Source organism: Aspergillus foveolatus, assembly GCF_047715535.1.
Source record: "Aspergillus foveolatus strain CBS 279.81 unplaced genomic scaffold BDW70scaffold_40, whole genome shotgun sequence".
Classification (NCBI taxonomy): Eukaryota; Fungi; Ascomycota; class Eurotiomycetes; order Eurotiales; family Aspergillaceae; genus Aspergillus; species Aspergillus foveolatus.
In genome coordinates this window covers 1-24,589 of record NW_027396104.1, presented here as the reverse complement: position 1 = coordinate 24,589, position 24,589 = coordinate 1, and the positions used below count along the sequence as shown (strand labels likewise).

The window sequence follows — 24,589 nt, the reverse complement described above, 5'->3', positions numbered from 1 at the left end:
GTTTAATTAAATTCCAATCAAATGGATAATGGACATGGTGGATTGTCCAGGAACCCGAACGATCTCGTTCCACGTCACACAGCCCAGGAGCACGCCAAGGAGCAAGCCCAGGATAGCCCAGGAAAACCTGCGGTTGTCGAGGTGGCCTGCTTCTAGTTTGTTACAAGTTGTTACACCTCAGGTACCGGCCGGAACAGAGATCTCTTCAGAGTGACTGGCAGTGACGGCACGAGACACCCGGTGGGCCCTCATAGTGGGCCGTTCGATATGATCATCGACGATTTGCAGGCTAGTTTCAGGACCCCAGGAACCTTCTTAAAACCGAACTTTCTTAAAACAGAGCTCTGGCCTCCGTCGATGATTTAGGATTCAATAGGTTGATTCGGACCGACCATGAACTAGACACTGCGCGTTTCGTTCGGAGATAAGATTTTTCAGGAAGTGCACTACTGAAGGAAATTCTCTATTCCGCGGTAAATCGTCAGCCGCGGAATATTATGACGCCAGTAGTTAGAGAGAAACGGGAAAAATATACATATATAAAAAAAAAAAAGAGAGAGAGAGAAAAGATAGAATAAAATATCCCAGATTTGTCAGTACAGGTTTTCTCTAAGTGTCGATTCCACAAGCAGATATTAAATTAAACAAGAACTTTTAGCCATGCTTCCCTTGGGCGTTCCTTCGCTTGCCTCGGGCTTGCGTCTCTGGGCCATCCTAACCTACAAAGCGACCTCGCGCATCGAACTTTTTGTTGAGGAAAAAGCCATGGTCAGTTATGCCCCGACTCGCCAGGCGTTGTGCGTCTTACCGACTTTTTTTTGTACGTATCCCAGGCTTCTTCGAGATCAGGGTCCACCAATTCGAAGACGTAACAGAAGAATCTCACAAGAACCTTGTCCACATCCCTCTGGCTAAAACCATAGCCCTCGAGATCCTTGCTGACTCTGTCGTTGACCGCATTGATTGCGCGAAAGCACGGATCCTTCACGATTCCTTCTTTGCCTCGTGCTGCGTAGATGGTGCGCAACATCGCTCGAACATCGTACTCACGTAGAAGAACTGCCGACTGTTAATGCGACCACGTCTGTCCGTGGGTAAGCAACTCAGAAAGGTAGCTTACCATGGTGCTTTACGAGAAGCGCACGGCTTGTGACTGGGAGCGGTGCCTGCGCATCAGGTCGGGCAGCCACATCCGCAGTCGGCTGGCCTGCTGCTGGACTTACGGCGGACGACATCGCAAGCGGATTGTGCGATCAATTGTCAGAAAAGGGAGATCAGACGCTGTTGGTGGGAGCCCAAGACGTGGGAAGATGGGCGTGTCTTTATACCTGGCCTACCTGGCCAAGGGGAGATTAGAGGTGTGGAATCATGATCAATCAATTTCTCGTCCCCTCGTTTCCTCGTTTCCTCTTTTACACATCTTCTCTCCAAACCTCAGAATCTCAGAGTATAGAAAGAAAAAGAAATATACAAACGGGATTTAATGAGCGCTGCCCTGAGCGCGAATCAGAGGCTCGCCTGACGGGACAAGCTTATGAATCCCGGGAGTTAGAGACCCAGAATAGCCCCCAAGGGGAGACTGAATCTGGTCCACACTCAGTGAGCGACAAGGGAAGTGTTCTCATCTAGTTTGCCTAATTTGGCACCCGCCACGGTGCGCCAATGCAGAAGCAATTCCCGTGAGCGGGTCCGGCATGTTCTCGAGCCTTCAGTCATCGAGGTGTGGGACGAGTACACGACGGAGCTGAAGTGGGATTGTAGGGATTGTAGCTCAGGATTGGATGCCGAGGTCTGCTTTTGGAAAGAGAGAGCCTTGCGCAAGAGGTAGACCTTGGGCCATGGACCTTTCAACAAAAGGTACTTCCAGGGTGCTCTAGGGGTACTTTTGCGACGCGTGCTCAAATCAGTCCGCGGCCAATCGAGACAGCCGACAGCCTGAAATCCCTAATCCATGCTTGCTTCGTTCTCCACTTTCGGCTCGGGGAAGCAGTCATCAGCATGCCTGCACCGCTAGTCCTCAGGTCCAAGTTACGGACGTTGACCTCGAACGTGGCTTCCGAATCCAACTCTCAGTTTCCATGGCTTGCTTCTCGGTCTGCCCAAACGCGTTCGCTGATTGGCCATCTGGGCTTGCTTCGAGGCCTGGTTTTGGATTTGACTTTGGCTTAGCGAAGAAACGGCAGAGATTTACAACTCTAAGAGAGGATCTTCACCATTCCAGCCTTGTCGACTGGGCATCGTCCTGCATTCTGTATAGGAGCACCGATCCTACGCAGGCTGCTGATGTTCCGGTAGATCGGCCGCACCGGAAACTCGTGGATTCCGCCGCCATTGCATGTGTCCGCCAGTAATGTTTGCAAAGGAGGGCCAGAACACGCCGCAGCTAGGCATCTATCGGGACCTGATGTGGTCTATCCAGACTATGAGCCATTGCCGATGTTCGCTGACAAGGGTGTGTCGGTGTGAGTCAGATACGAGGTGACCAAACACCTAAATTCTTTTTTATTCTGAGTTGAACCTGACGAATTCGATAACAATCATGATCGCTAGTGACACTAGGGCAAGCCTCTTACATTAACAGTCCAGTATCTGAGGTATTCTCTTTTATCCCTGCACTGTTGTTGCTGATCCTCCCCTCACGGGCACATCATGTTCCGCACCGACCTGACCATAAACTACCACCGTCTCTGGTCGTCTGGGTCATCAAGGCAGTTTGGGAGGAGATCCAGATCTGCTACGGCTGTGTAGAATCCAGCCCAGCAAGGCGCAGGGTGGCCTTTGACGCCCAGCCTCGCAAGGTTGAAGACGTATTGCATTGGCAACCGGTGGTGACCCTCAAACAAGCGCCACAGCTTCTCGAGCTCGTTGGCCTCGTTCTCGGTGAGCACCGCCACAGTCCCATTGTAGAAGCTTCTTGTTGCTGGCTTTCCTAGCCAGGCGATTGCCCTTTGGTACCGACCCTGCATCTCCTTGTTCAGGCCGTCGCAGAGCATGTCGGCCGCGCCGTCGCCCCACGAATACAGACGAACGAGCCAGATGAATGAATCCCTAACTATCCTCGTCTTCTCCCTTTGCTGCTCTGCTTCGGGTCTGCTTTTCCAGATATCAATGGTTTCCTGGATCCTCCCCTTCCCCTGTGCCGAGCGGATTAGGGAATCGGCTACGAACATAGCGAGGCTGAGCTCGAGCCCGGGCGCAAATTCACCAGCCCGAAGCGCGAAAGCGCTCTTGGGACCCGCTGAAAAATCAAGGTCTGCGAGGAAATTTCTAAAATCATTGACATAACGCAAATTTAGGAGGTGCGTCAGCTCCCACAGTGGTCGAACGTCGCCGCAATCCGCCCCTTGGCCCATCTCTCGGCCCTGGATGGCCGCCCACTTGCACAGAAATGTGCCCATTTCAAGCTGAGTCTCCAGACACCTGTCGCCTGGGTCTGTTTCGACTTGGATCATAACGTTCCTCGGAGGCCACACTTCCTCCTCTTCCGACGAGACCCAGTAGTACTCCGCGTCCATATTGGTTAGCTCTGGTTCGGTGCCCACACCGTCTATCGCCCTGGTAGGTTCAGACTGTACTTTAAACGTCTCTCTGAGAATTCTTCTAACGCGGCTCTTGTCTCGGGGCAGGTGCACATGGATGAACACAGTGGCCAAGTCAACGACATCCGTCTCAATTTCGCCTTTCTTCGCATACGGCTTGCCTCGGAATTTCTCGCGTAGCTTCAACTCTTCCTCCAACCTAGCGTTCGGAATGGTGGTGTGCGATATCTCGTGCAGTATTTGTGCCTGCCTGAGAGCCGTGCCACATGCCTCTGCGACCTTCCGGGCACTGTGCTTTGAAGGATGGATGTCCTGGCGGTAGGAGTGCATGAACGACTCGATCGAGAACGCGTAATCTGCATTGACGCTCGCCATTGCTACCCGGGTCAACTACGGTGGTCGGAATTGTGTCGGTGATTGAGGTTGACTAAACAAAGCTATGGGAAGAGCCGGGTGAGGCTAGGAACCGGGGTAGTAACCACCTCGACAGATGCCAGCCTATATACTAGGCGATCCTAAACAGCGGCACGCAACTGGCACGAAAGATGACGGGCGCATCCCTTCCGTTAGGTGCGTCTATTTGTCTAGAAGACTTGTGGCAGGGATGAGTGCAGTTCTTCCCCGTGTCCTACCTCGTTCTTGCGGTCAGTTTCGCTGGACGGACCCCTTCGACAGACAGAGAGGTCACCTACTGAGCCACCAATCGAGATCTGCGTCGGTTCGCGCCATTTAGTCCCCTGACTCGTGCAAGAGGCTGATTGTGGAGGGGTGCGAGTGCGTTGGCATGTGGATGGCATACATGAGTGGTGGAGTCGTTCGGCCCCCGCCCCCACGATCCATATCTCGCAAGAGGCGGCTATTTTCAAGCACAACGATCCGGTAGAGGGCAATGGCCAATCGAGCATGGCCACCTGGGCGGTTGGGCGGTCATCGTGTCTTTTGTGCATTGACTCTGCAGTCAAGCTGAACACCCGGCCGCAACATTACCGGGACGGGTCGCCTAGTGTCCGTTCATGAGCTCTTATCTGACAGTTGATCACGAGAACCAAGAACAAAGCAATACATTACATACATACGTGACGTTCGCCAGGAAAAGGGACAGATTTTTTCAGCGACATCGCCGTCGGTCGAACAATCTGAATGCCTACGTCCCGGCACTCCGTCGCAGCAAGGTGGGCGTCTTGCCCCAAACTGCTCCGCACAAGTCAGCCCTGGCACAAGAGCTTCCAGTCATGGGAGCAGTCCACTGTCGATTCTGTCGTCAGCCGTTGTTCTACTCGCCATCCTGTGCAGTTCCCGTTACCTAGGTGGATGCCAGCACACTCGACACACTTTGGAATAATCCCTGCTCGATCAGAGCATATGCTCTCCACCTGTTGGATGATTGGGGATTGGGCTTATGCAGCAGTCACCAAGAACAAATTACATGCTGGCCCCTTCAGAGCAGTTTGTCAATTCCACAAATTCACAGCTCTTTCTTATCTTCCATTTTGCCGATAATATCCGGATCCAAACTGATTTGGCATGCTATTCCTACTTTCGCTCTTCTCTCCAAAGTGAGCGCCATGCACATGACGCCAGTCTTCCTATGGGCAGCGAAGTATGGGCCACGCCCTGGACTGATGCCTGTCGCTGGTCATCCCTAGTACTCGATATACTGGACAAGGCTCAATCACCCTCAAGAACAGTGATACAAGACCTGGGTTCCTATGAAGGATAGTCGGCGTTATAGTAAGCGGGCTTCCTACACCCAGGTGATCTACCTATTGCCGACGAGGAGGCCGCGCGGCCAACCGTGTATCCTCTCCTCCCTTGCAAACAGCTCGCCGCGACAAGCTGTGCGAGACCACTTGGTCCATTGCCGGGAGGTGTCTACAGAAGGCGAATTAGAAAATAATACCTACTTAGCTTTGAAACAGGGCTTATCACTGCATTCTTGCTCGCTGTTCCAGATGGCGCCCACAGGTATTAGCACTTAATCTCATATTGGTAGGTTCCTAGGATCAACGGTGATTCTGCCTTTTGCGGGCCAGATGCTGCAGATACAGTCCCTAAGCTGAACTTGTACTTGTAGAACGTTTAATCACTTGATAATTCTACCAGAACAGTATAAGAGTTATTTTTATTTTCTTCAGAGTATTATATTTATACCTTGCATTTTAAAGAGCCTAACTTTCTAGGAATATTCTGTCAGGAAGACGGATGCTGTCAGTCATTGATTCTGATGCGGTACAGCCGTGTTGCAACAACTAAGGGAGATGTTCCGGTAAATATCCTGCCAAAGCTATACAGCTAGATAAGGATGCTGAGGACGATGTCCCAATGTGCCGAGCAGGCTAACAGGAACTGATGGGCGTAAAGGCAAATGGTATTTAATAATGCTTATTTACACGTAGTTAGTTTTGTTCTTCGTGTCTTATCTTTGAAACATAAGATAGTCAAATTGTTGACAATACTGATTTCATCTCTACAAGACTTCCTCTGATGTATAAGTATCCTTAGGACCTCTTAAATCCGACCCCTAAGACATTCTTGGCCTTATCTGACACCATTCTCGAACCTGCGCGGGCAGATCAGCTAAGCCTAGAAACCCACCCTGTTCCGTGATTTAACGAGTCAAGGTATAAAGCAGGGATATGTCATTATTTTTACTATGTGTAACAGATACTCTGTAGTATGAGTCAATACAAAGTGTCTTCTGAAGACGAGTAGATAATCAGTATTGTTGCGTAATGGTGGTGCTGGTATACCACAAATTGGTAAGGTAGAGCAATGTTCTGGGCACAAATAGTAATAAGATTAGGAATAGTGGGCGTTGACTTAAAAGAATAATACCTCCATAAGGACTTTAAAGCAAGAGCTGCTGCAGGGAGCAGCTGGAAACCTGGTTCTTAAAGCTCCTTATTTACAGTCCCTTCCTTTCCTGACCCTAATTGAGGTAACCGTGAAATGATTGGCTCCTGCTGTTGTTAAAGCGCTCACTATTTCACTCAATTTGCCTTGACTTAGTTACAAATACCGGTACCATGATGCCCAAGAGGCATTCTCAAGCAGGGCAAGAATCATATCAATGATTTACAAGCCAGCTTTGCCTCTTCAAGTCTTTAATATACTATTCCGCGCTGCCGTAGATCGGTCAATCTTTACTCTATTTCTCACTCTCATTGGCTGTTATATTGCACTTATTCATGGGAGTTTAGTATACAGGAATGTTAAAAGCATCGAAATTTCAGGTCCACGTATCAAGGGAGGACTCGTCATACTCACACTCCATAGTCGTACCGCTCTTGTACCATAGTGGACGAAGTGGCCAAGCGCAAATTTGCTGCTCTTCGCCTTCAACGTCACCACTGAGGACGGTCCCAGTCAGATTAACTAGAACTTTATCATTTCCCACCCACTCGATCAAGGACTGGAGGGATGTTTGCGGGAACGGGCCGTTCGGCTGAAGGTTGTTGTTCATACAGTGAGAGGCACCAGGAACAAGAAACAAGCGGCGGGGTACACAATATCCGCTGGCAACTTGGACCAACATATTTTGCCGTGCACACATCATTAAGAGTGGCAGCCCGTGCAAGCGTAGCCCATAGGGCAAGGAATGGCAGAAAGACTATCGTGGTAACAGTACTGGACCCAGGCACCGCAAAGCTAAACATATCTCGGCAGACGGAGGTTGGCTGAAGCAACTCGCATCGTATTTTGATTATCGAGGGTAGGGCTCGTAGATTCAGAAACAGCCCGACAGGTTTGATCCATGAATGTTGCGTACTATGAGTGGTCACTCTCTACGGTGATATCTCCGTTTCGGCTCGCCGTGGGTTAAATATAGGGCTACCTTGAGCACTAGTCCTATAGATATCTGTCCAACAGTCGACTGATTCCAAATCTTGCCTCGGGCTTTCTTTTCCCGAACTGTCCTTATTACTACAGTAATCAGAAAGAGGGTATTGGTGCGTCAATCAACGGTCCAGATGCAGGTTATCACCTACGTCTTACACCATCAGAGTATTCTATATACTATTTTGGACGGCAGTACTTAACAAACTCCTGATTATCTTAGTGCATTGACATTGTACATCTTCCCTGCTCTTCAGGAATACTTACCTAACTACTTGCATGCCGAGAAGAACCTGAAACCACAGTCCGCTACCTGAACTCCCCTTGATGAGATTATACAGGATGTACGATTTCCTTCCTCAGGTTTCACCGAAATTTACCCAAATACCACTCCATGGCGTTGAGACATAGTCCACATAACCGCATCCAGCTCCCTCAAAAATCCTTTAAGAAACTTAACCAGGAATAACTATTCCATCTCCCCTTTTCATATACGCCCAGCATCCGTCAATCTCACACCGCTCCCACTCTCCGCCAGGCACTTCCCACGAGTACTGATATGTCGGCTTCGTCGGTGCCCTGCCAATGCATTTTTCGCAGACAATCATGGTGAGCTCAGGGTTGGATGCAGGTGGTATGGATCGGTCGATCACTAAGTGGACTTCATATGTAAGCCGCCGGCCAGGGAGGACGGTGGATGGCTAGACTTCAGCTGATTTGGGAAGGCTCACGGTCAAATGCTTTCCTTTCCCTTAATAATCCAACAGTACTGTCTGTAGTGAATGAGCAGAGGCTCTCTAAGTTAGCAGTGCGAAGGTCGAAGAGCTCCTTCGTCTGGCCGGGAAGGACGGTGCTTAAATAGATTTCTCTACCCTTCTCTGTCCTACTTGCCCTCTAATCCTAGCCAATGCACTATACTGATAGGCGCGGCCAAGCTATCTTTTCAGTTTGTCTTACCTTCGCTTATTATCTTCGCGCGGAGTCCTCAAATATAGTATAGATGAGGGGATTTTTGATATAGGGAGGGGTGGCTTGGCTCAGCCGCTCAATCTCTATCTGACTCGGTTGGCTGTCTTTACCGGCAGGGTGATATCCAATCGTGGGGTGACGCTCACTTGATTGGATGGGAGAATGTATGGAATTAGTGCAAGGATTCATGATGGCCACAAGGCTATTGTGTGTGAGGGTATGGAATGGAAGCGGCATATAATCTCGTTTTAGAGGGAATACTCTCAGACCGCTGCCACCGTCACCGTTCAGAGCCTGTCTTAATTCGATAGTCATAAATTTACTGCGGGAAGCAGGCCGGTTCTGTACTTTATTCAACCGCTATATTTCTGATTGAACGTCGAGTCATGTAATGGAGCCATGAGCTGAATAAATGGATAACATGAATTCCATTACAAATCATCATTCCCACACGGACTGGCCCATCACGAACTAGAAACCTAAGTCTTCCTAGCTACCTAGGTCTAGCTACCTACGAAGGAATCTGCGGTCTGAGCTATCAACATTAGACCCAAAGGCGTGCAACTAGGACCCTGATACGCTTGGCTCTCCAGCTTTGCAGAAGGCTTTATCCAGGAATGAGGAGATAAATAAGCAGCAGCAATACTCGAATTTATTTAATCAACAGATTTATTTACTTCTTTGGATTATTTTATTTATTTCTTTCATTTTATTTGTTCATTTATTATATCATTTTCTATTTTTTTTTTGTGCTTCTTCTCTTTTCAGCCCTAGCCTAGCCAACCCCAGGCATGTAAGGACATTTGTCCTTAACCCGGTACCTTCAAAGCAGAAGTTTTACCCTTGGGATGGAGGAAAGTAGCAATACGCGAGTGCCTCTCAATAAGGTCAAGCTGCTGATAGAGAAATTCTAGATTCGTCTTTATTGTCTACCCAGACCGAGTTTCGACCGGTTACTGACTCTATTTGCTGGTCTGTGAGATCACTATCCCCGGTCGCTATTATCAATGGGGTGGCAACTGATGAAATATGCCCCATCGAGTCAAATATCCCCTGGCGCACTCTCACGTTGGAGGTCAGTCCCAATTCAAGATCGATCGAAGAGTGGAGCAGCATTCATTTCGGCAAGGGGCCCGAGGACTTGGCTCACACTATGCGCGGGCTTACCCGGCCGATAGATGCTCTTTTCTTAACTATAAACCGGATGGTCAAAGGACAAAAACACTTTGTTGGTCGGATGGTGCAGTCCACCCTGGGTTATGCACAAAGAGCATCTGCAGCTAAGCAAACGAGCACCAGTCGCTGCCGAAAGCGGATCGACGTCGATCTCAAGCCCAACGCGGCCGTCGCACAGATCAGAGATCGCAAGACCCGTCACAAATAAATCGGATACGGCAAGGTAGTTTCGAGATGCGATTGCGGCCAGATGCGTCTTCTCTTTCTCTCTTTTTCACAAAGTTCTGGGCATCCGAGGTTCCGCGACGGTTCAGCACATGGGTGTAGGTGCAAGGGTTCCACCGGCTTCCACCGGCTCCGTGGTGAGACATAAGATCACGTGCAAGCATAAAAATGGATAAAAATGGTAACGAGGAAACCAGCGGCGCAATCCGATTGGAGTCGCGACGCCCGAGCCGTTTTCGAGATTCCAGACAATTCCAGGGGACGGTCTGAAATCCGTTGGCCATCCCAGGAACCGACTCTGGGCTGCGGTCAGGGAGTGGTGATATGGCCATGGCTTACAGACCTGGTTCCTGACCCGATAGATCATAGATTATTGGTCTCGCAATGCGGTAAATTCAAATAAAAAATCATATATCCATATGGTATACCCAGTCGCTAAAAATCATCCATCACAATCATAATACATCAAAGAGGAGAGGAAGGGAGAAAAGAAAAGAATAAAAGCCGTCAAGGCATATGATCAAGAATAAATCCGCCAACGCCGAACCGAGCCTGATAGAGAATGAAAGAGCCTGTAGAGCCTAAAGGGCCCGAAGAGCCCGAAGAGCCTGAAGAGCCCGAAGAGCCTGGACTCCGAACCGTAGGGACCGTAGGGAATCGATCAAGTGAGAATGCCAGTTTCTCGCTAATACCGTGACGAGTCATCCGCAGTCACTGTTCCAGTCAGCCCACTCATTCACTCATTGTTTCTATCGACCGAGGTAAAGTAGCACCAGGTAGCACGTACTAGCTGACTCGACGTCTCTCGGCATCGGCGTGTGACTCTCGCGGTAGTTGAATCCCAGATTCTTCAGTCGCACAGATCGCATGTACATCTCCTGCTCGCGCGAGAACCGTTGGCCAACGACGCCCCCTTCAGCGGGGTTATACTGGCGGAACAGGGCAGCGCCCAGGGTGACTGCGGCCAGGCAGGCGACGATGACAATGACGATGACGGCGGAGTTGCTCAGGCCCATTGTATGATTTTTTTTCTTTTTTTTTTTTTTCTGATAGTGTCGGTCGTGAGAGAAATGGGGAGATGGGTGGATGGGTGGAAACGAGTGTAGATGGCCCGGTGGCTGGAGCAGACTGGCTCAATGCATAATTTGGGGCAGTGTAGAGACCGAGGTCGATGGTTATATGATGGAAGAAACAGAGCTGGACCTGGAGCTGGAGCTGGGAGACCGATAATATAAAGATGAAAGACGAAAAACAAGAAACGAGGCAGTGCAGGCCCGTCGACATTCAGACCGGGCCAGTCGGATCCAGAAGGCCGATGGGAGCTCATGCATGGCGAGTTTGTTGTCTGTTGGCTCATTATTGGCGATTCCACGCGGCCGCGACAGCCAACCTGGGATCGAGAGGGGAGAGTCACATGCTATTGGTTGCGGTGGGGATGGCCCTGTTCAGTGCTTACGATCTGTCGAGTGAGCGCTTGGCTGATCGGCGGGCGTCATCATTTCTTGATTTTTATTCTCAAGCTCTCAAGGGTTGACTTGATTTTTCTCGATTTTTTACTTCCTTTTTCTCTACTAATTCATGTCGGCCCGCAGCGATTGCGTTGCCGTCGCCGATCTATAAGTGGAGCGGCCATTGCATAAGTGTCAGTCAATTGCAGTGCAGCAGCCCACCTCAGCCTAGGGCAGGTTCAAAACCCAGCCGAGAACTATTGACGATAATAATTGATCCCCTGAAGGTTCATGCCAACCCGCGGCTGTACTGGTCCACATTTGAAGCTCGAAATTCCAGACTCTGTCCGGTGTCAGAGCCCAAGACAGAGAGCCGCTTCAAGATGTTCGGCCGAGCTAGCGGCCGCGTCTGCAGTATGATTGGCTGGCCAATATAACTCAAGAGTTTCAGGTTTAGGCATCACAGTTCTAAATATAGATCGGTAAAGCTCCAAGCAGTTGGATTGAACTGCAAATTACTTGCAAAGCTATATACAACTACTTCTCGCTTGACTCCGGAAATGGATACAATGGAGCGGGTTCAATTTGTCTGAATTTGTCTCAAGTGGCTCAAGTGGCTCAATTGTCTCAACTGTCTCAATTGTTTCAGTTTGTGCCCGAGTTGGTGTGCGCTTGAACCGCCAAATCCCAGGACAATGCCTAAGACAGAGCGTTGACGATTGCGTTATAGGCGTCCTTGGGCTGGTAGTTGCTGTCGAACAGCAAGGGGCTGTCGGACGCGCGCCACGAGTCCTTGTCGGACACTCCCCAGACGGTGATGCCCACGCATTTCTGCTCGTTGAGGCAGGCGTTGAGCAACTACGGTATCCTCGTTAGCCTGAGCCGGAAGACCAGTGATTTGGACTACTTACGTTCAGGTAGTCGGACGAGGCTGCGCCCGCGATATCGAGCTCGGTGATGGCAACCTCGGAGACGCCCGAGTTAGCGAGAGAAGACAGCGCTGTTTAGGGTTGTCAGTGTTGTGGCCGGTGCATAGAAGGGCGGAGGGAACTTATCCTGCGGCTTCGGTGCTGGACCAGTGGCTTGAGCTGCGATACGTCAGTGTTTTGGTCTGCCAGTCTATCCAGACGACCGCCGAGCGTACCTGTAGTGGGCCTGGGAGCCTGGATGATCGTCAGTCGAATTGTGCTATACTGTAGACCAAGGTCCACTCACCGATTCCATCAATAGGCACACCCTCCGCCAACCACTTCTTCACGTAGCTTGCCATCGCCTGCGTCTTGGCGTAGCTCGCAGAGTCCAGGCTAGTCCGCTATCAGAGCTGGTCCTAAGCAGCAGCAGGGGGACTCACTTGTAGTCGTTGATGTACAGCTTCGCATCCGGGTCCGCGGCGCGCGCGGTCTCGAACGCAATCCGCACAAAGTCTTCGCCCAGGAGGTTGTAGAAGACGCTGCTGCGGAAGGTGCCGTCTTCGTTGAAGATCTCGTTGACGACGTCCTGCACTCATCTCAGTAAGGCGATCTCTCTCCTCTCTTGCATTCTTTCTTCTATCTTTGTTTGTTGATGGCGGTATTGGGTTTTGGTGAGGCATACCCAGTGCATAATCTTGCCCTTGTACCGGCCGACGACCTCATTGATGTGGTTCGTCATGACGGATTTGAGGGTGTTCGCGTCGCTGATGGACGAGACCCAGGAGGGGAGCTGGGAGTGCCAGACTAGACGGGTCAGTGACCTCGACGTTGAGACGGGTGGGAGTTGGCCTACCGAGCGTATGTCCGCGAATCTTCTTGTTATGCTGCGTCGCATAGTCGACCTAAACCTGGTCAGCACCGACTGAACCGAAAAACCCGACCCCGACAGCCAAGGGACATACAAGGTAGTCGGCTCCGGACCAGCCAAAGTTCCCCTGAGACGCTGTTCTCACAGCACTGTCAGCCCTGCCAAGATCTACCGTCTCTGAAAGAAAGACCCACGCTCAATCGAATCCCATTTCATGCTGTTCTCCGGGGTGAGCACTCCGAACTGCGAGGCCACAATGGCCTCGTTCTGCGAGTTCTGTAGCAGCGCCTGGTCGGAGCAAGTGCCAAAGTAGGATTTGCCGGCCGCGACAATGAGATCGTTCAGGCTGGCGCTTTGGCGGGGGAGGACGGCCGCGGTGGCCAGCGAGGCAAAGACGGCGCTGCCGGCGAGGGTCTTAAGATGGACCATTTTGGGTAAGAGTTGAAGGATGGAAGAACAATAGCAATACCGAAGGGAAATTATGAATGAATGGAAGGTGAATACCAAGGAATGTAAGCTGCCAGAGCTTTTGATGATGAGAAGAGCCAAATCAAGAGACGGCCGCTGGGTTTTATATGATCAATTGGCATTGGCATGGACCATACGAGGCCCGCGAGAGACCCTTGGGCTCGGACGCGAGACCGAACAGCGGCGGTTTTAGGCTAATTGGCATTTCCATCTTGAGAACGGGACTGAAGCAATTCAGGGTCGATCGACATGAGACCTGCCATAGCTGACCAGGGACGATATAGCCGGCGCCGGGATTGGCTGTTTCAGCCAAGGGCCCTGGCGGGGGTTCATTTCTTCAGCATGTACAGGACACGGAGATCTACCCAGCACTTCTCCGGATCTAGCCTTCTTCAACCCACACTTTTTAATTTTTCCCCTCTTTAGCCTGTGTTCTTACTGTTCCTTCATGTCTTTTGCCGAAAATGCATCTGCTGGTTGATTGGACTTGTTTGTCTCTGATGAGCACCCGGGAGCTGTCCTTGGCCAAGGTGCGGATAAGTGGTGTGGGGTATAAGTGTCGGAGATTGATGAGGTTGTTTGATGCTCACTAGACAAGCGTCGGATATTGATGAGGTTGTTTGAAGCTCACTAGACTGAGGTACTCATGACAGGTGGCATTGTTTATTCATTGATGCAGTAATTGCTGCGGTCGTTGATGCATTCATGTGTGAAAGTAAAGAACCTAGGATTCCCCAGATCCTTCTTTGTCAAGCCCTGTCAAGCCCTGTCAAGCCCTGTCCAGCCCTATCAAACCTTAGCTGCGATGCTTTCCCTCAGACGCTGCTCCTCCCTCGTCAAAAACGCTTCAAACGTGCCCATTTGGATCCCAAAAGTGTTCATGTACTCAATATCCACCTCGTCAACCATATCCCGCGCCATCAATTGCCCGCCCACAAACGGATTCGTCTTCACCTGCGCATCGATCTCTTCTTGACTCATGTAGTTCGCTTTCAACTGCCTTCCTGCAGCCTTGGACAAGGATGCCAGCATCGCATCCAGCGTCAGCAATTCAGACGCGATGGCGATCTCCTTCCCATGAAACCTCACCGGATCCATGAATGCAGCCGCTCCAAACTCCCCGATATCGTTCGGATCGATCATAGGAATAACCGTGTCGCGCGTAAACGCCGTTGTGAACTCGCCCCTCTCCGCCAACCCCGGGTACTGGCGGTAGACGTACGGGGCAAGGAAATTCGTCATGAAATTCCCGGGCCGGATGATGGTATAGTATTTAAATCCTGCATTGCGCACCGCTTCTTCAACTTGATTCTTGCTAAGAACGATCTTCGCCACGAAGCTGGTCGGATCCCAGTATCTGCGGCGTTCGGCGTTCGTGACGAGCCCGCTGCTGTAGACGACCTGGTGGACGCCGACTTCTCTCGCGGTTCGTAGGATTCGGTTCGCCTGGGCAAGTTCTTGGGCTATCTCGGTCAGATTCGGCATCAGATTGAGGAAGAGTGCTGTGCAGCCGGTCATGGCGGTGCGGAGGGAGTCTTCGTCGTTGAAGTCGCCCTTGAAGAGCATTATCCCGGCGGCTTGGAGGGCCTTGCTCCGCTCAGAGGAGGGATCACGGGTTATACCGTGGATCTTGGTGGTCGGGTGGTGTTTGTGGATGCTGGAGATTATGGCACTGCCTTGAGTGCCTGTTGCGCCGCAGATAAAGATGGTGGGAAAAGACATTCTGGGGGAGGGTTGTGTTCTGAAGCGGAGGCGGCTCAGGATTAAAATTTGGTTGAATGGTTGATATGGAAGATACTCTGAAGGTAATGACGATACTCTGAGGATACTCTGGTGCGGTTTCGAGAGGTTCTTATACCCTTTCCCAGCGCTGTGTTGAGTACGACTCAATACAGCCTTGTGACTAGACTGCGGAATTCCGCTGCCTTCACCCCCAGCCAGCCCACTTTCACTTTCACTTCCACTCTCCCCATCCCATCTTCATCTTCATCCTCACTTCAAGTTCATTCATGCGATGATCTAGCTCGACGCTGTACAGCAACAATGCTCATTCTATTGACACTTCAGCTAATCTTTTCCTGTACAATCCTCGTCGTTACCTTATTGTTATCGCCTAGTGTTCAAGACTCGACTGTCTTGGTGTTATACAGTTCCGAGTGTTGTTCAGGTAATACATGACATAGGAATATATGGTGATTAGGACATGCAGACCTAAAATTCGTGCAGAGTTGATCCCCTTCGTCTAGGAACCGGTCCTGTCCATATAACACAGTGGCAGTTCTTAGCGTGCGGAACTGCGCCAGATCCCATCATCTATGGCCCCCACTAGTGAGATCTTCTCACCCACCGCCTCCTCTACTACTCCTATTCGGCACTCAATCCAACTAACGCGCTTGTCGATCCTGCGTCGGGGTGCGGGCGGCAGTCAAGAAGCATGAGCTCGGTGGAGCGTGATAATCCTCCGCCCCGGCGCAAATCCTGCGACGCATGCAGGGCAGCCAAACGCCGCTGCGACCTCGCCCTCCCGGCCTGTTTTCGCTGCCTACGAAGGAACATCGCGTGTGTCTACCCAGGCTTACCGGCCCCAGACCAGATCCCGGAGCTGCTGGCAGTTTTGAACGGACAAGGGGCGGCAGAGCCAGATGCTTCCATCTGCGTGGACCAGTTCGCCTTTGACGCTGTGCCCGGTCCCGGTCCCCTGTCGGTGGTTGACCTGGACCGTGGTCTAGGACCGTCCTCGCGACCGTCACCGTCACTGCCGCCGGCAGACCAGGCTCGAACCTACACCGTCCCTGTCCCAGTGTGTACCGGTACCGGTCAGATTGTGCACATCCGATCGGAGATGACCTTCACGCTATCGGAGCTGATGTCCTCGCGCTTCCAGTATGCCATTGACATCCTCAAGGGTACGCCGCGGACGATGGTCACCGAGAACCAGACGGCCTGGTCGCACGCGCAGTTGTACGGCAACGGAATGCCAAATGTCATGCAAGGTACCTCCTCTCTCCCTCCCTCCCTCTTGAAATAACGTACCTTTGTTAAATGGCAATTAGACGCCTACGCCTGCTGCGCCCTCTATATCACCAAGAACCCCATAAACGGCCCCATGATCACCGCGCACATTCACTCGCGGCATCAGGAACTCGCTCTCACGCCGCTGCCTGCCACGCCACCAGACCTCCTCGCACATACGCAGGCCCTGCTTCTGTATCAGATAATGCACCTCTTCGACGCAGACCTCCACGCTGCTAATACAGCCTCGTCCCTCGACACCCTCAGCATGTCGGCTCTACAGGCAGCAGCGTCTCTACTCTTCAGTAGTACGCATTTCCCCCCGTCCCCTGACCAAGGCTTGGACACAGACGGCCCGGATTCCAACCCTAGCCCGTCCATACTCCCGCCGACGGTGACTTCGCCCGCACCCTTCTGGACCCTCTGGATCTTTGAGGAGTCCGCTCGGCGCACCATTCTCTTCACATTCTACTTTATTCAGATCCTGCGATTGGTCCGAGGGGACAAGGATATGAAATGTGACGGAAAACTCGGTCTGCTGCATTCATGGTACGCATCTGCTTATTTGTGGAATGCGGCCTCGGCGGCAGACTTTGCAGAGGCCTGGACAGAGAAGAAACACTTTATTGTACGTAATGTCGATTTCAGTAAAGTGCTTAGTGAGGCATTGCCCGGGGATGTGGATGTCCTTGGACGGATGCTGCTGGTTACAAGTCTAGGGGTTGAGAGAATGAGGGAGTGGTGTTTGGGAAGGGGGGCAGTTTTGTAGTAGCCAGCCCGCTATGAGGCTGCCAAATCTTGGAGAGTGGCGAGGAGCACCCTTATCTCTGGTTATTATCCCTTCTTTCCGCTGCAGAGTACCCAGTACTCTCATCATGGTTGTTGCGATTAGTTGTGGCCTCAGGCAGGTCGGGCATATCGGCCCCGTTCTTCTCTACGGCCGAGCCGGGCCATTCTTCCTCACCCCCCGAGCTGACAACTTCATCGCGCCACCGACGATGACAGACTCACCGCGAACGACTGGCAAGCGCCTGCGTCCATCTTACAACTGCACTGAATGCCGTCGCCGTAAGGTAAAATGCGACCGGTCCAGACCGTCCTGTGGCCAATGCAGAGCCCTGGATTTGACGTTCGCGTGCCTCTATGAAGATAATCCTCGACGCTTGACGCTGAATCGTGACTCGCCTAGAAACAATCACAGTAGCGAGGAGCAATGCCAGTCACGCGTGACTGGTGAAGATGTGCCGGCTGGCTCAGGTGGTATCCACGGCGCCATGTCCAAGACTCGCGTGTTTGGACATGGGCATTGGATGAATACTTTCTCGCTGGTATGTCTTTCTGGCCTGGTGGGTTCGGTCTTCGTTGACGGTTCAAGATGGAGGGGCTGGCCTGGTTCGAGCCCATTGGTGATTGTTTTCAGGCATTTTCATCACTCGCCAGTGGCGCTCCAAGTAACGAGGCGGCAGAGACTGTTTTAGAGTGCAAGCGACTAGCTCAAATGATCAAGCAGCAGCGTCCCAGCCGGAGATGCCTCCCTCCTGATCTGTATGCCTCTCTTCCAGACCGAGGAGTCATGGACGCATTAATTGATTTGTACTTTACCACGTTTGAATCCTGCTATGGTATCTTGGACTACTACTCTTTCATGGAAGGGTACAGGACAAGCTTGACGAGCGGCGAACCCGCGGACCGCTCATTTATCTTACTAGTTCTTCTGATCATGACCGTTGCAGGGCCGTTACATAGCAAGGCCAGTGTGCGCAGCGAGGTGGCAGCCAACGCTCGGATATGGATTGACATCGCCCAGACGTGGCTTTCTGCACCGCTGGAAAAAGATCGTCTCTCGCTGAAAGCCGTCCAGGTCCATTGCCTCTTGGCACTCTCCCGTCAGGTTAATCAGGTGGGCTCCGATCTAGTCTGGATTTCGGCCGGCTCCTTGTTGAGGATGGCCATGCAGATAGGACTGCATCAGGACCCCGATCTACTCGGCCAGATAGACCCTCGGCAGAAACATATAAGAAGACGGCTGTGGTATACGATCATGGAGTTGAATGTACAGGCAGCAATAGACTCCGGCATGCCGCCCATGCTAACCGACGGAGACTACACAACCAGGCCGCCACCTGATGAGATGGCCGGTTCGGATGCTGCGACTGCTATTGGTCAGCTCAGCGTTCAGGGTGTTCTCGCAAGGTCTCTTTCTGTCCGTTTGCGGGCAACAAGGGTGATCAACAGCATGCAGGAAGAGCCTTCATACGATCGGGTCCTAGAGCTCGGGGGTCAGCTGGCATCAGCTTGCTCTGAAGCGGCTCGTGTCTTAAACCAGAGTGCCTGTGGTTCCAGCGCATTCACGTCCAGTTTCTGCAGTCACCTTCTCCGTCGCTTTACGCTGTGCCTTCATTACCGTTATGCGATCCGAGCCAAGTTGAACCCGCTGTACAGCCATTCGCGACATGCCTGCTTAGAAGCAGCCCTGGACCTGGTTACTCTGCTAGAAGACAGTGTTTACAGCCAGCTTCTCGTCACTGGCGGAGGCATGTTTCGCGATCTCATCACCCGGGGCGCGTTGGTTATTTTCCTGGAATTGGCTCCAGATGCCGAAGAAGATGCCTCCATCTTTACAAAGAGACGTAATCGAGCTCGCCAAGAGCCAGTTTTGCGAGATGCGCGTCGCCTCGTGCAGTACGCGAAGGATAGAATGGTACACGGGGACATGAATGTGAAGACCTACGTATGTCTTAGTATGATGCTCGCCCAGGCGGAGGTTCGTCTGGATGACTCACCAGCAAAAGAGGCTGTTTCCAGAGCCATGCACGAGAGCCTTGCTACATGCCGTAATATACTCCAGACCAGGGCGGACGCGGTCACCGCTGCCACCACGCACAGTGACCTTGGGCTATGGACAAATGGCATTTCTCCGCAGGACCTGGATGCTAATCTCGATTCAGATTTCGACGGATTGTTCGACTTGGGTTTTACCGGTTCAGACTTCTCTCTTCAATTGCCGATTACGATATAAATGAGCGGAGTGAATCTCACTGAACGACTAGACTTTTTATACATGGGCTGGTCCTGCTTGCTCACAGGGCATCCATCTTGGGGTACTCCGGCAGTTCCCAGCCATTTGTTTTTTCTCGCAAGACCCATTGCGCAATGATATCCAATCTCAGCAGCGATGAAAGCCAGAAAACAACGTAGATAACACTGACACCAAAGGGCGAGGCCGGGAATTTGTCCATATAATTATCCGTGTCTGTCAGTCCCTTCTGGACCTGGTCCACAAAGGGCCTGAATTTCCGGTCGTACGCTTCTAACGCAGCCGTGATGTTCTCCTTGGAGGCAATTGGCCCGCAATGCTCCCCAATTTCCCCGGCAAGGATGTACGCCCCGGCCAAAGCGCACGGTGTCCCCATTCCAGTCATTGCCGACGGACAGTACGCTGCATCTCCAACCAGTGCAATACGGCTGCGAGACCAAGCGCTCAATCTGACGACGCCCATTCGCTCGCAATAGAGGTCGTCGGATTCAACAAGCGCTTGCAAAATTTCCTCACACTTCCAACCTGCGTTCCGGAATACCTCTGCCAGAGCTCTCTTTTCCTCCTCAATGTCTCCTCTAGTCGAATTCAGCAAGCGCTCTGACGACCGCGGGTTGCAGAACACGTATGCCTGCACCCTGTGTGGATCATGCCGCCGGATCATGATACCGCGGTTTCCTGGTGCAATAAATGCAGTGGCATTGTACTCCTCGCCCTCCTGAACCTCCTGCGGAATAGTGCAATAGCCCGCGTACACTCCAATAGAATGATACCCCGGGTTCTCCTCGCTGCCCTCCCCAACACCAAGCATCATCCTCCTCATCCGAGACCCTACCCCGTCAGCCCCAACCACTAGATCAAACTGGTCGGCAACCCCATCCGAAAACACAACATCAACACCCTCGTCGACCTCCGTAACCTTGACAACATGCACTCCGAACGCGAACCTCGCTCTCTCCCCGCAAGCGCCAGTCAGCACCCGGCACAGATCGCCCCGCATGATCTCGAAATCAGTCGTGAAGCTCTGCAGCCCTTTCCCCGACCTATTTGCGCCAAAGTACCCCCATCTTCGGCCTTTTCGATCCACGAGTTGAAGCCCCTGTTCCGCGACAGCGTGCTGGCGGAATGTTTCTTCTAGCTTCATTCGGCGGAGCACTTGGATGCCGGGGCCACGGAGGTCGACTTGCAACCCGCTTGCGCGCAGTGCAGAAGCGCGTTCAATCACGGTGACGTTGTGACCGAGTTTTGAGAGCCAGAAGGCCAGCGCTGTGCCGGCGATTCCCGCTCCAGTGATAAGGATTTTCATCGCTGGCATGGATGTCTAGATATTTGTACTATTTGCACGTAGAAGAGGAAGTAAGACAGAATCTGGAGTTTCGAATGCCACATTTAATAGTTACCAATGACCATTTTATAGAGCGAGTGCGGTCGTAGCGGCCTCGGCCGAGGACGGGACATGACTTCCTTGACCGATATGGCCGATATGGCCGCAGCTTGTGGAGTGCCATTACGAAGGCTTCAGGAAACTATAGGGTACAGGAGCACCTGGTAAGCCTTTCAGACACCTTTGACTAAGGAGATAATACTAAATAAAAAGACTAGCCATTGGCTGGATAAAGACGGAGAAGTTGGAGAATAGTACTACCACCACCTCCACTGTGGGAGTTCCCCGCATGCCAACTAATACGAGAGAGCTTCGCACCACTTCAAACAGCTATCTCCAACCACGCAACAAATATCCAGCTTCAGATACAATGTCCCTCCAAGGCAAAGTCTACGCCATCACTGGCGGTGCGAGCGGCATCGGTCTCGCAACAGCCAAGCTCCTTTCCTCGCGCGGAGGGACCGTCTGCATAGCCGACGTCAACCCGACCACTCTCGCCGAAGCAGAGTCCTATTTCAGCTCCAAGAAACCCGCCGTCGAATATGCAATCACCCAAGTAGACGTCTCCAACAGACAACAGGTCGATTTATGGATAGCGTCTATCCTAACGAAATACCAGCGTCTTGACGGCGCCGCCAATATCGCGGGTATAGTGGGGAAGGACCACGGCGTCAAGAGCGTGGCAGAGCTCGATGATGACGAGTGGGATCGGATACTCGGCGTTAACCTTACGGGGCTGATGTACTGCCTTCGCGCGGAGCTTAAGAATATCGCTCATGGCGGATCGATCGTTAATATGGCCTCTATCCACTCAACTACTGGTGAATGAGAATCGGTCCCAAAAGAAAAGCCCATAGATACTAACAAGCTTTTTCAGGCGTCCCGAATCACGGCGCCTACGCAGCAAGTAAGCACGGAGTGCTCGGCCTCACCCGAGTCGCAGCTAAGGAGAACGGTCATCGCGAGGTCCGCGTTAACGCCGTTGCTCCCGGTCCGATCTATACCCCGTTAATGCAGGGGCACTGGGATAGAATCGGCCGGCCCGCAGATGCTCCTTTTGATGATCCGATTGCGTTCCGACGGCAGGGGACGGCTGACGAGGTGGCGAATGTGGTTGTTTTCCTGTTGAGTCCGGAGAGCTCGTTTGTGACCGGGGCTTGCTATTCGGTGGATGGGGGTTGGATTTGATGGTTTCTTGTGGTGATTCCTCCAGTTATCGGTCCATGATGGATCTAGTTAGGAGCTACAGCTTGGTGGTCAGCGTTGAGTAGGATAGCGAAAGAGTCAAGGCTTGCAGTTCGCTCCTCCCTTAAAGAAGATAATAGCTCGTTTATTGCCCCATGTATGGCCCTGGAGGCTCATTGAATGTGAGATTTCCGTTATTCCTTGGGAGCAGCAATATAGGTCCAGTTTCCGCTCATCACAGGATGGAGGTACTAATACATAGGTATGGTTGCGGACTGTATGCATTCTCATGGTCAGCCATGATGTCTAGAAAGACTTGTACACTACCGATTAGCAGAAAAGGAAGAATCTACTGAAGTCGTGGTCGGTGGCGCAAAAGTTGCGATGACTCTAATAAAAAGGCTTTTTAAGAACTACACTTCTAGGTAGGTATAGAGCTGAGCAGATCTGGTGGTATAGTGCCAAGTCCTAACATTATGTACCCATTCATTCTCTGTCAAGGCACTACCATCCCATTGTGACACTGTCAAACGGTCAATTCAATTCGTAGCTTCGTTCAATCCCTCCTCTTGCATTATTATCCGTCCGGCCAGATCCCCTGCTTGCCGGGTCAGAGGGGCTTGACGTCTCGCTAGAAGGACATCGCCGAGCCGTCCTCCAGCAGCAGGACGGGTGAGGAGATACGGCCGCTAGGGTTCAAGTTAGCGTTGGGTGTAAACCCAGAGACAAGGACACTGCTGACCCAACTTTCCCTCAATACCCACAGCCATGAGGGCGTGAGACTTGAGTCCCGTCTCCACTATCTCGTCTGAGGAGGAAATATCTCAAGTTGAGGATTGTCTCTAACTCGGCAGCGCCATGGTTGTTGGTCTGCACAGTTGAACAAGAACAGTGTTATACTGAGTTACTCAACTCCTTCTCACTAGAGCTTCAGATACATGATCAATACATCCAGAGCATCTCCTGAAGCCTACGGGAGCCTGCAGGGAGCCTGCTTCGATGCGTTCCGCCTAATACTGTCAATAGGCTCTTTGCTTAACCCCTGCCGAGAGGGTTTACTAGGAACATTTCGTCTGCCCCAGCTAAAGGTTTATCCATGATCTACCTAGACCTTCGCTGACTCCCTGTTAATCATGGGCTCAGTAATGTTAGGGCAGGAGGCCGGTTTATTCACTGATATTCTTCTCCTTCCCACGTGGAGGCCGGCACTCTGGTCTCCAGGCCTTCGAGCAGTCGGTGACTGCGATGCCCAGCTACCCTCTCGGTGCGATATAGTATTGTTTATTCGGCCGCGCAGAGTATTCGTGGGTCGAAGCCTGCATGTTGGACGATAAGAGTCCAGTTAGGGCTTCTAGCCCCAACTCGAACAGAAAGTCAGGACTCCTCCAACTCCACGCCTTATTACCCCAGCCCCAATACGATACGGCCTATCTAGCGTGGCACGTGCTGACTCTCTATTTCGTATCTCGTAATCTCCTTCAGGTTGTTCACTTATCTCAAGCGACTTATCACAGCCCCCTCGTTGGAGGCCGCCCTTATCGTCTCACCCCGTTCCCAGGGGGATTCTTGTGAGGGGCTCAATCCTCGGTTTCTGCAGGGCTTCCAGGGACGCTCTCCTCTTTCATCATTCTATACCTTGACTGTCGTCTGGAACTCAACATGTATGACCTTGTCATTACTAACGGAATCTGCGTTACAGCTTCAGATGTAGCGCCTCTCGACATCGCCATTCAGGGCGAGAAGATCGTGCTCCTGGCCCCATCTGGCTCCCTGGCAAAGCAGGGCACCAGAGTGATAGATGCCGAGGGTGGCTTTATCATGGTAAGCTGGAGCCTCCAACCGCTACAGGGCCACAACGACTGACCAGCAGCCAGCCCGGTGGCATTGACTGTCATGTTCACCTTCAGGAACCGAGCCTTTTTGGCAAGGGTACATCGTCCGATGACTACGAGTCTGGCTCTCGATCAGCCATCGCAGGCGGCAATACCACGATCATCACCTTTGCCCCGTTGCAAAAGGAGATGACCGCAACGCCCGTGAGTGTGGTCCAAGATACGCGCGCACTTGCCGACGGCCGATGTTACTCCGACTTCAGTTTCCACCTCCTGATGGGCACGGCAGCTCCCCGAGCCTTGCAAGACTTCCCCAGGCTGCGCGAAGAAGGGATCAGCTCCGTCAAGATCTACATGACTTATCAAGCACTGCAGCTGAGGGACGGCGACATCTTATCGGTCCTCTTAGCCGCGCGCAAAAACAAGATCCTGACCATGGTCCACGCCGAGAACGGCGAGGTCCTCGACTGGCTGACGCACCAGCTCGAAGCGGCCAAACTGTTCGCTCCCAAGTACCACTCGAACTCAAGGCCGCCGATCCTCGAGGCCGAAGCAACCAACCGCGCGATAGCGCTGTCCTCGCTAATCGCAGACACTCCAATCCTTGTCGGGGCATACTGCCCTCTGGTACCGCCTGCCCCTGGGGTCGAGCTCGCTTAGTCATCATTCAGTAAGCTAGATATAGATAGGCGGCCATG

At 52.0% G+C, this 24,589-nt stretch overlaps 11 protein-coding genes across 11 annotated transcripts; 5 read left to right on the top strand and 6 right to left on the bottom strand.

Annotated features, from left to right (window-relative positions):
- Positions 1–672: 672 nt before the first annotated feature.
- Positions 673–1,282, bottom strand: BDW70DRAFT_84444 (uncharacterized protein). Its single transcript, XM_073745012.1, has 3 exons — positions 1,121–1,282; positions 809–1,059; positions 673–744 (listed from the first exon to the last, which is right to left on the bottom strand). The coding sequence occupies exons 1-3, from the start codon at positions 1,233–1,235 to the stop codon at positions 715–717; spliced, it is 396 nt and encodes a 131-aa protein (XP_073594089.1). The 5' UTR covers positions 1,236–1,282; the 3' UTR covers positions 673–714.
- A 1,338-nt stretch (positions 1,283–2,620) lies between these two features.
- BDW70DRAFT_169551 (uncharacterized protein) lies at positions 2,621–3,914 on the bottom strand (the record flags this gene model as incomplete). The annotated part of the gene is made up of 1 exon (XM_073742710.1): positions 2,621–3,914. One exon carries the CDS (start codon positions 3,912–3,914, stop codon positions 2,676–2,678), a length of 1,239 nt encoding a protein of 412 aa, XP_073594088.1. The 3' UTR covers positions 2,621–2,675.
- A 6,517-nt stretch (positions 3,915–10,431) lies between these two features.
- BDW70DRAFT_161738 (uncharacterized protein) lies at positions 10,432–10,762 on the bottom strand (the record flags this gene model as incomplete). Its single annotated transcript, XM_073741025.1, has 2 exons — positions 10,432–10,460; positions 10,534–10,762. The coding sequence occupies 2 exons, from the start codon at positions 10,760–10,762 to the stop codon at positions 10,432–10,434; spliced, it is 258 nt and encodes an 85-aa protein (XP_073594087.1).
- Positions 10,763–10,792: 30 nt separating this feature from the next.
- Positions 10,793–11,322, top strand: BDW70DRAFT_139995 (uncharacterized protein). Its single transcript, XM_073737516.1, has one exon. The coding sequence runs from the start codon at positions 10,984–10,986 to the stop codon at positions 11,278–11,280; it is 297 nt and encodes a 98-aa protein (XP_073594086.1). The 5' UTR covers positions 10,793–10,983; the 3' UTR covers positions 11,281–11,322.
- A 571-nt stretch (positions 11,323–11,893) lies between these two features.
- Positions 11,894–13,932, bottom strand: BDW70DRAFT_169545 (endo-1,4-beta-xylanase; the record flags this gene model as incomplete). The annotated part of the gene is made up of 8 exons (XM_073742709.1): positions 13,168–13,932; positions 13,068–13,108; positions 12,959–13,007; positions 12,788–12,909; positions 12,546–12,691; positions 12,410–12,498; positions 12,106–12,194; positions 11,894–12,052 (listed from the first exon to the last, which is right to left on the bottom strand). The coding sequence occupies exons 1-8, from the start codon at positions 13,400–13,402 to the stop codon at positions 11,894–11,896; spliced, it is 930 nt and encodes a 309-aa protein (XP_073594085.1). The 5' UTR covers positions 13,403–13,932.
- BDW70DRAFT_84292 (NmrA/HSCARG family protein) lies at positions 13,933–15,625 on the bottom strand. Its single transcript, XM_073745010.1, has one exon. It carries the CDS (start codon positions 15,161–15,163, stop codon positions 14,231–14,233), a length of 933 nt encoding a protein of 310 aa, XP_073594084.1. The 5' UTR covers positions 15,164–15,625; the 3' UTR covers positions 13,933–14,230.
- Positions 15,626–15,756: 131 nt separating this feature from the next.
- Positions 15,757–17,222, top strand: BDW70DRAFT_169544 (uncharacterized protein; the record flags this gene model as incomplete). The annotated part of the gene is made up of 3 exons (XM_073742708.1): positions 15,757–15,769; positions 16,030–16,434; positions 16,495–17,222. 3 exons carry the CDS (start codon positions 15,757–15,759, stop codon positions 17,220–17,222), a joined length of 1,146 nt encoding a protein of 381 aa, XP_073594083.1.
- On the top strand, positions 16,934–19,503 carry BDW70DRAFT_84388 (uncharacterized protein). The gene is made up of 2 exons (XM_073745011.1): positions 16,934–17,781; positions 17,829–19,503. The coding sequence occupies exons 1-2, from the start codon at positions 17,236–17,238 to the stop codon at positions 19,470–19,472; spliced, it is 2,190 nt and encodes a 729-aa protein (XP_073594082.1). The 5' UTR covers positions 16,934–17,235; the 3' UTR covers positions 19,473–19,503.
- Positions 19,504–19,533: 30 nt separating this feature from the next.
- Positions 19,534–20,796, bottom strand: BDW70DRAFT_151705 (uncharacterized protein; the record flags this gene model as incomplete). Its single annotated transcript, XM_073739330.1, has 1 exon — positions 19,534–20,796. One exon carries the CDS (start codon positions 20,794–20,796, stop codon positions 19,534–19,536), a length of 1,263 nt encoding a protein of 420 aa, XP_073594081.1.
- A 414-nt stretch (positions 20,797–21,210) lies between these two features.
- BDW70DRAFT_139987 (SDR family NAD(P)-dependent oxidoreductase) lies at positions 21,211–22,155 on the top strand. The gene is made up of 2 exons (XM_073737515.1): positions 21,211–21,695; positions 21,752–22,155. Exons 1-2 carry the CDS (start codon positions 21,245–21,247, stop codon positions 22,060–22,062), a joined length of 762 nt encoding a protein of 253 aa, XP_073594080.1. The 5' UTR covers positions 21,211–21,244; the 3' UTR covers positions 22,063–22,155.
- A 1,563-nt stretch (positions 22,156–23,718) lies between these two features.
- Positions 23,719–24,551, top strand: BDW70DRAFT_161732 (uncharacterized protein; the record flags this gene model as incomplete). Its single annotated transcript, XM_073741024.1, has 2 exons — positions 23,719–23,880; positions 23,934–24,551. The coding sequence occupies 2 exons, from the start codon at positions 23,719–23,721 to the stop codon at positions 24,549–24,551; spliced, it is 780 nt and encodes a 259-aa protein (XP_073594079.1).
- Between the last annotated feature and the right edge of the window lie 38 nt (positions 24,552–24,589).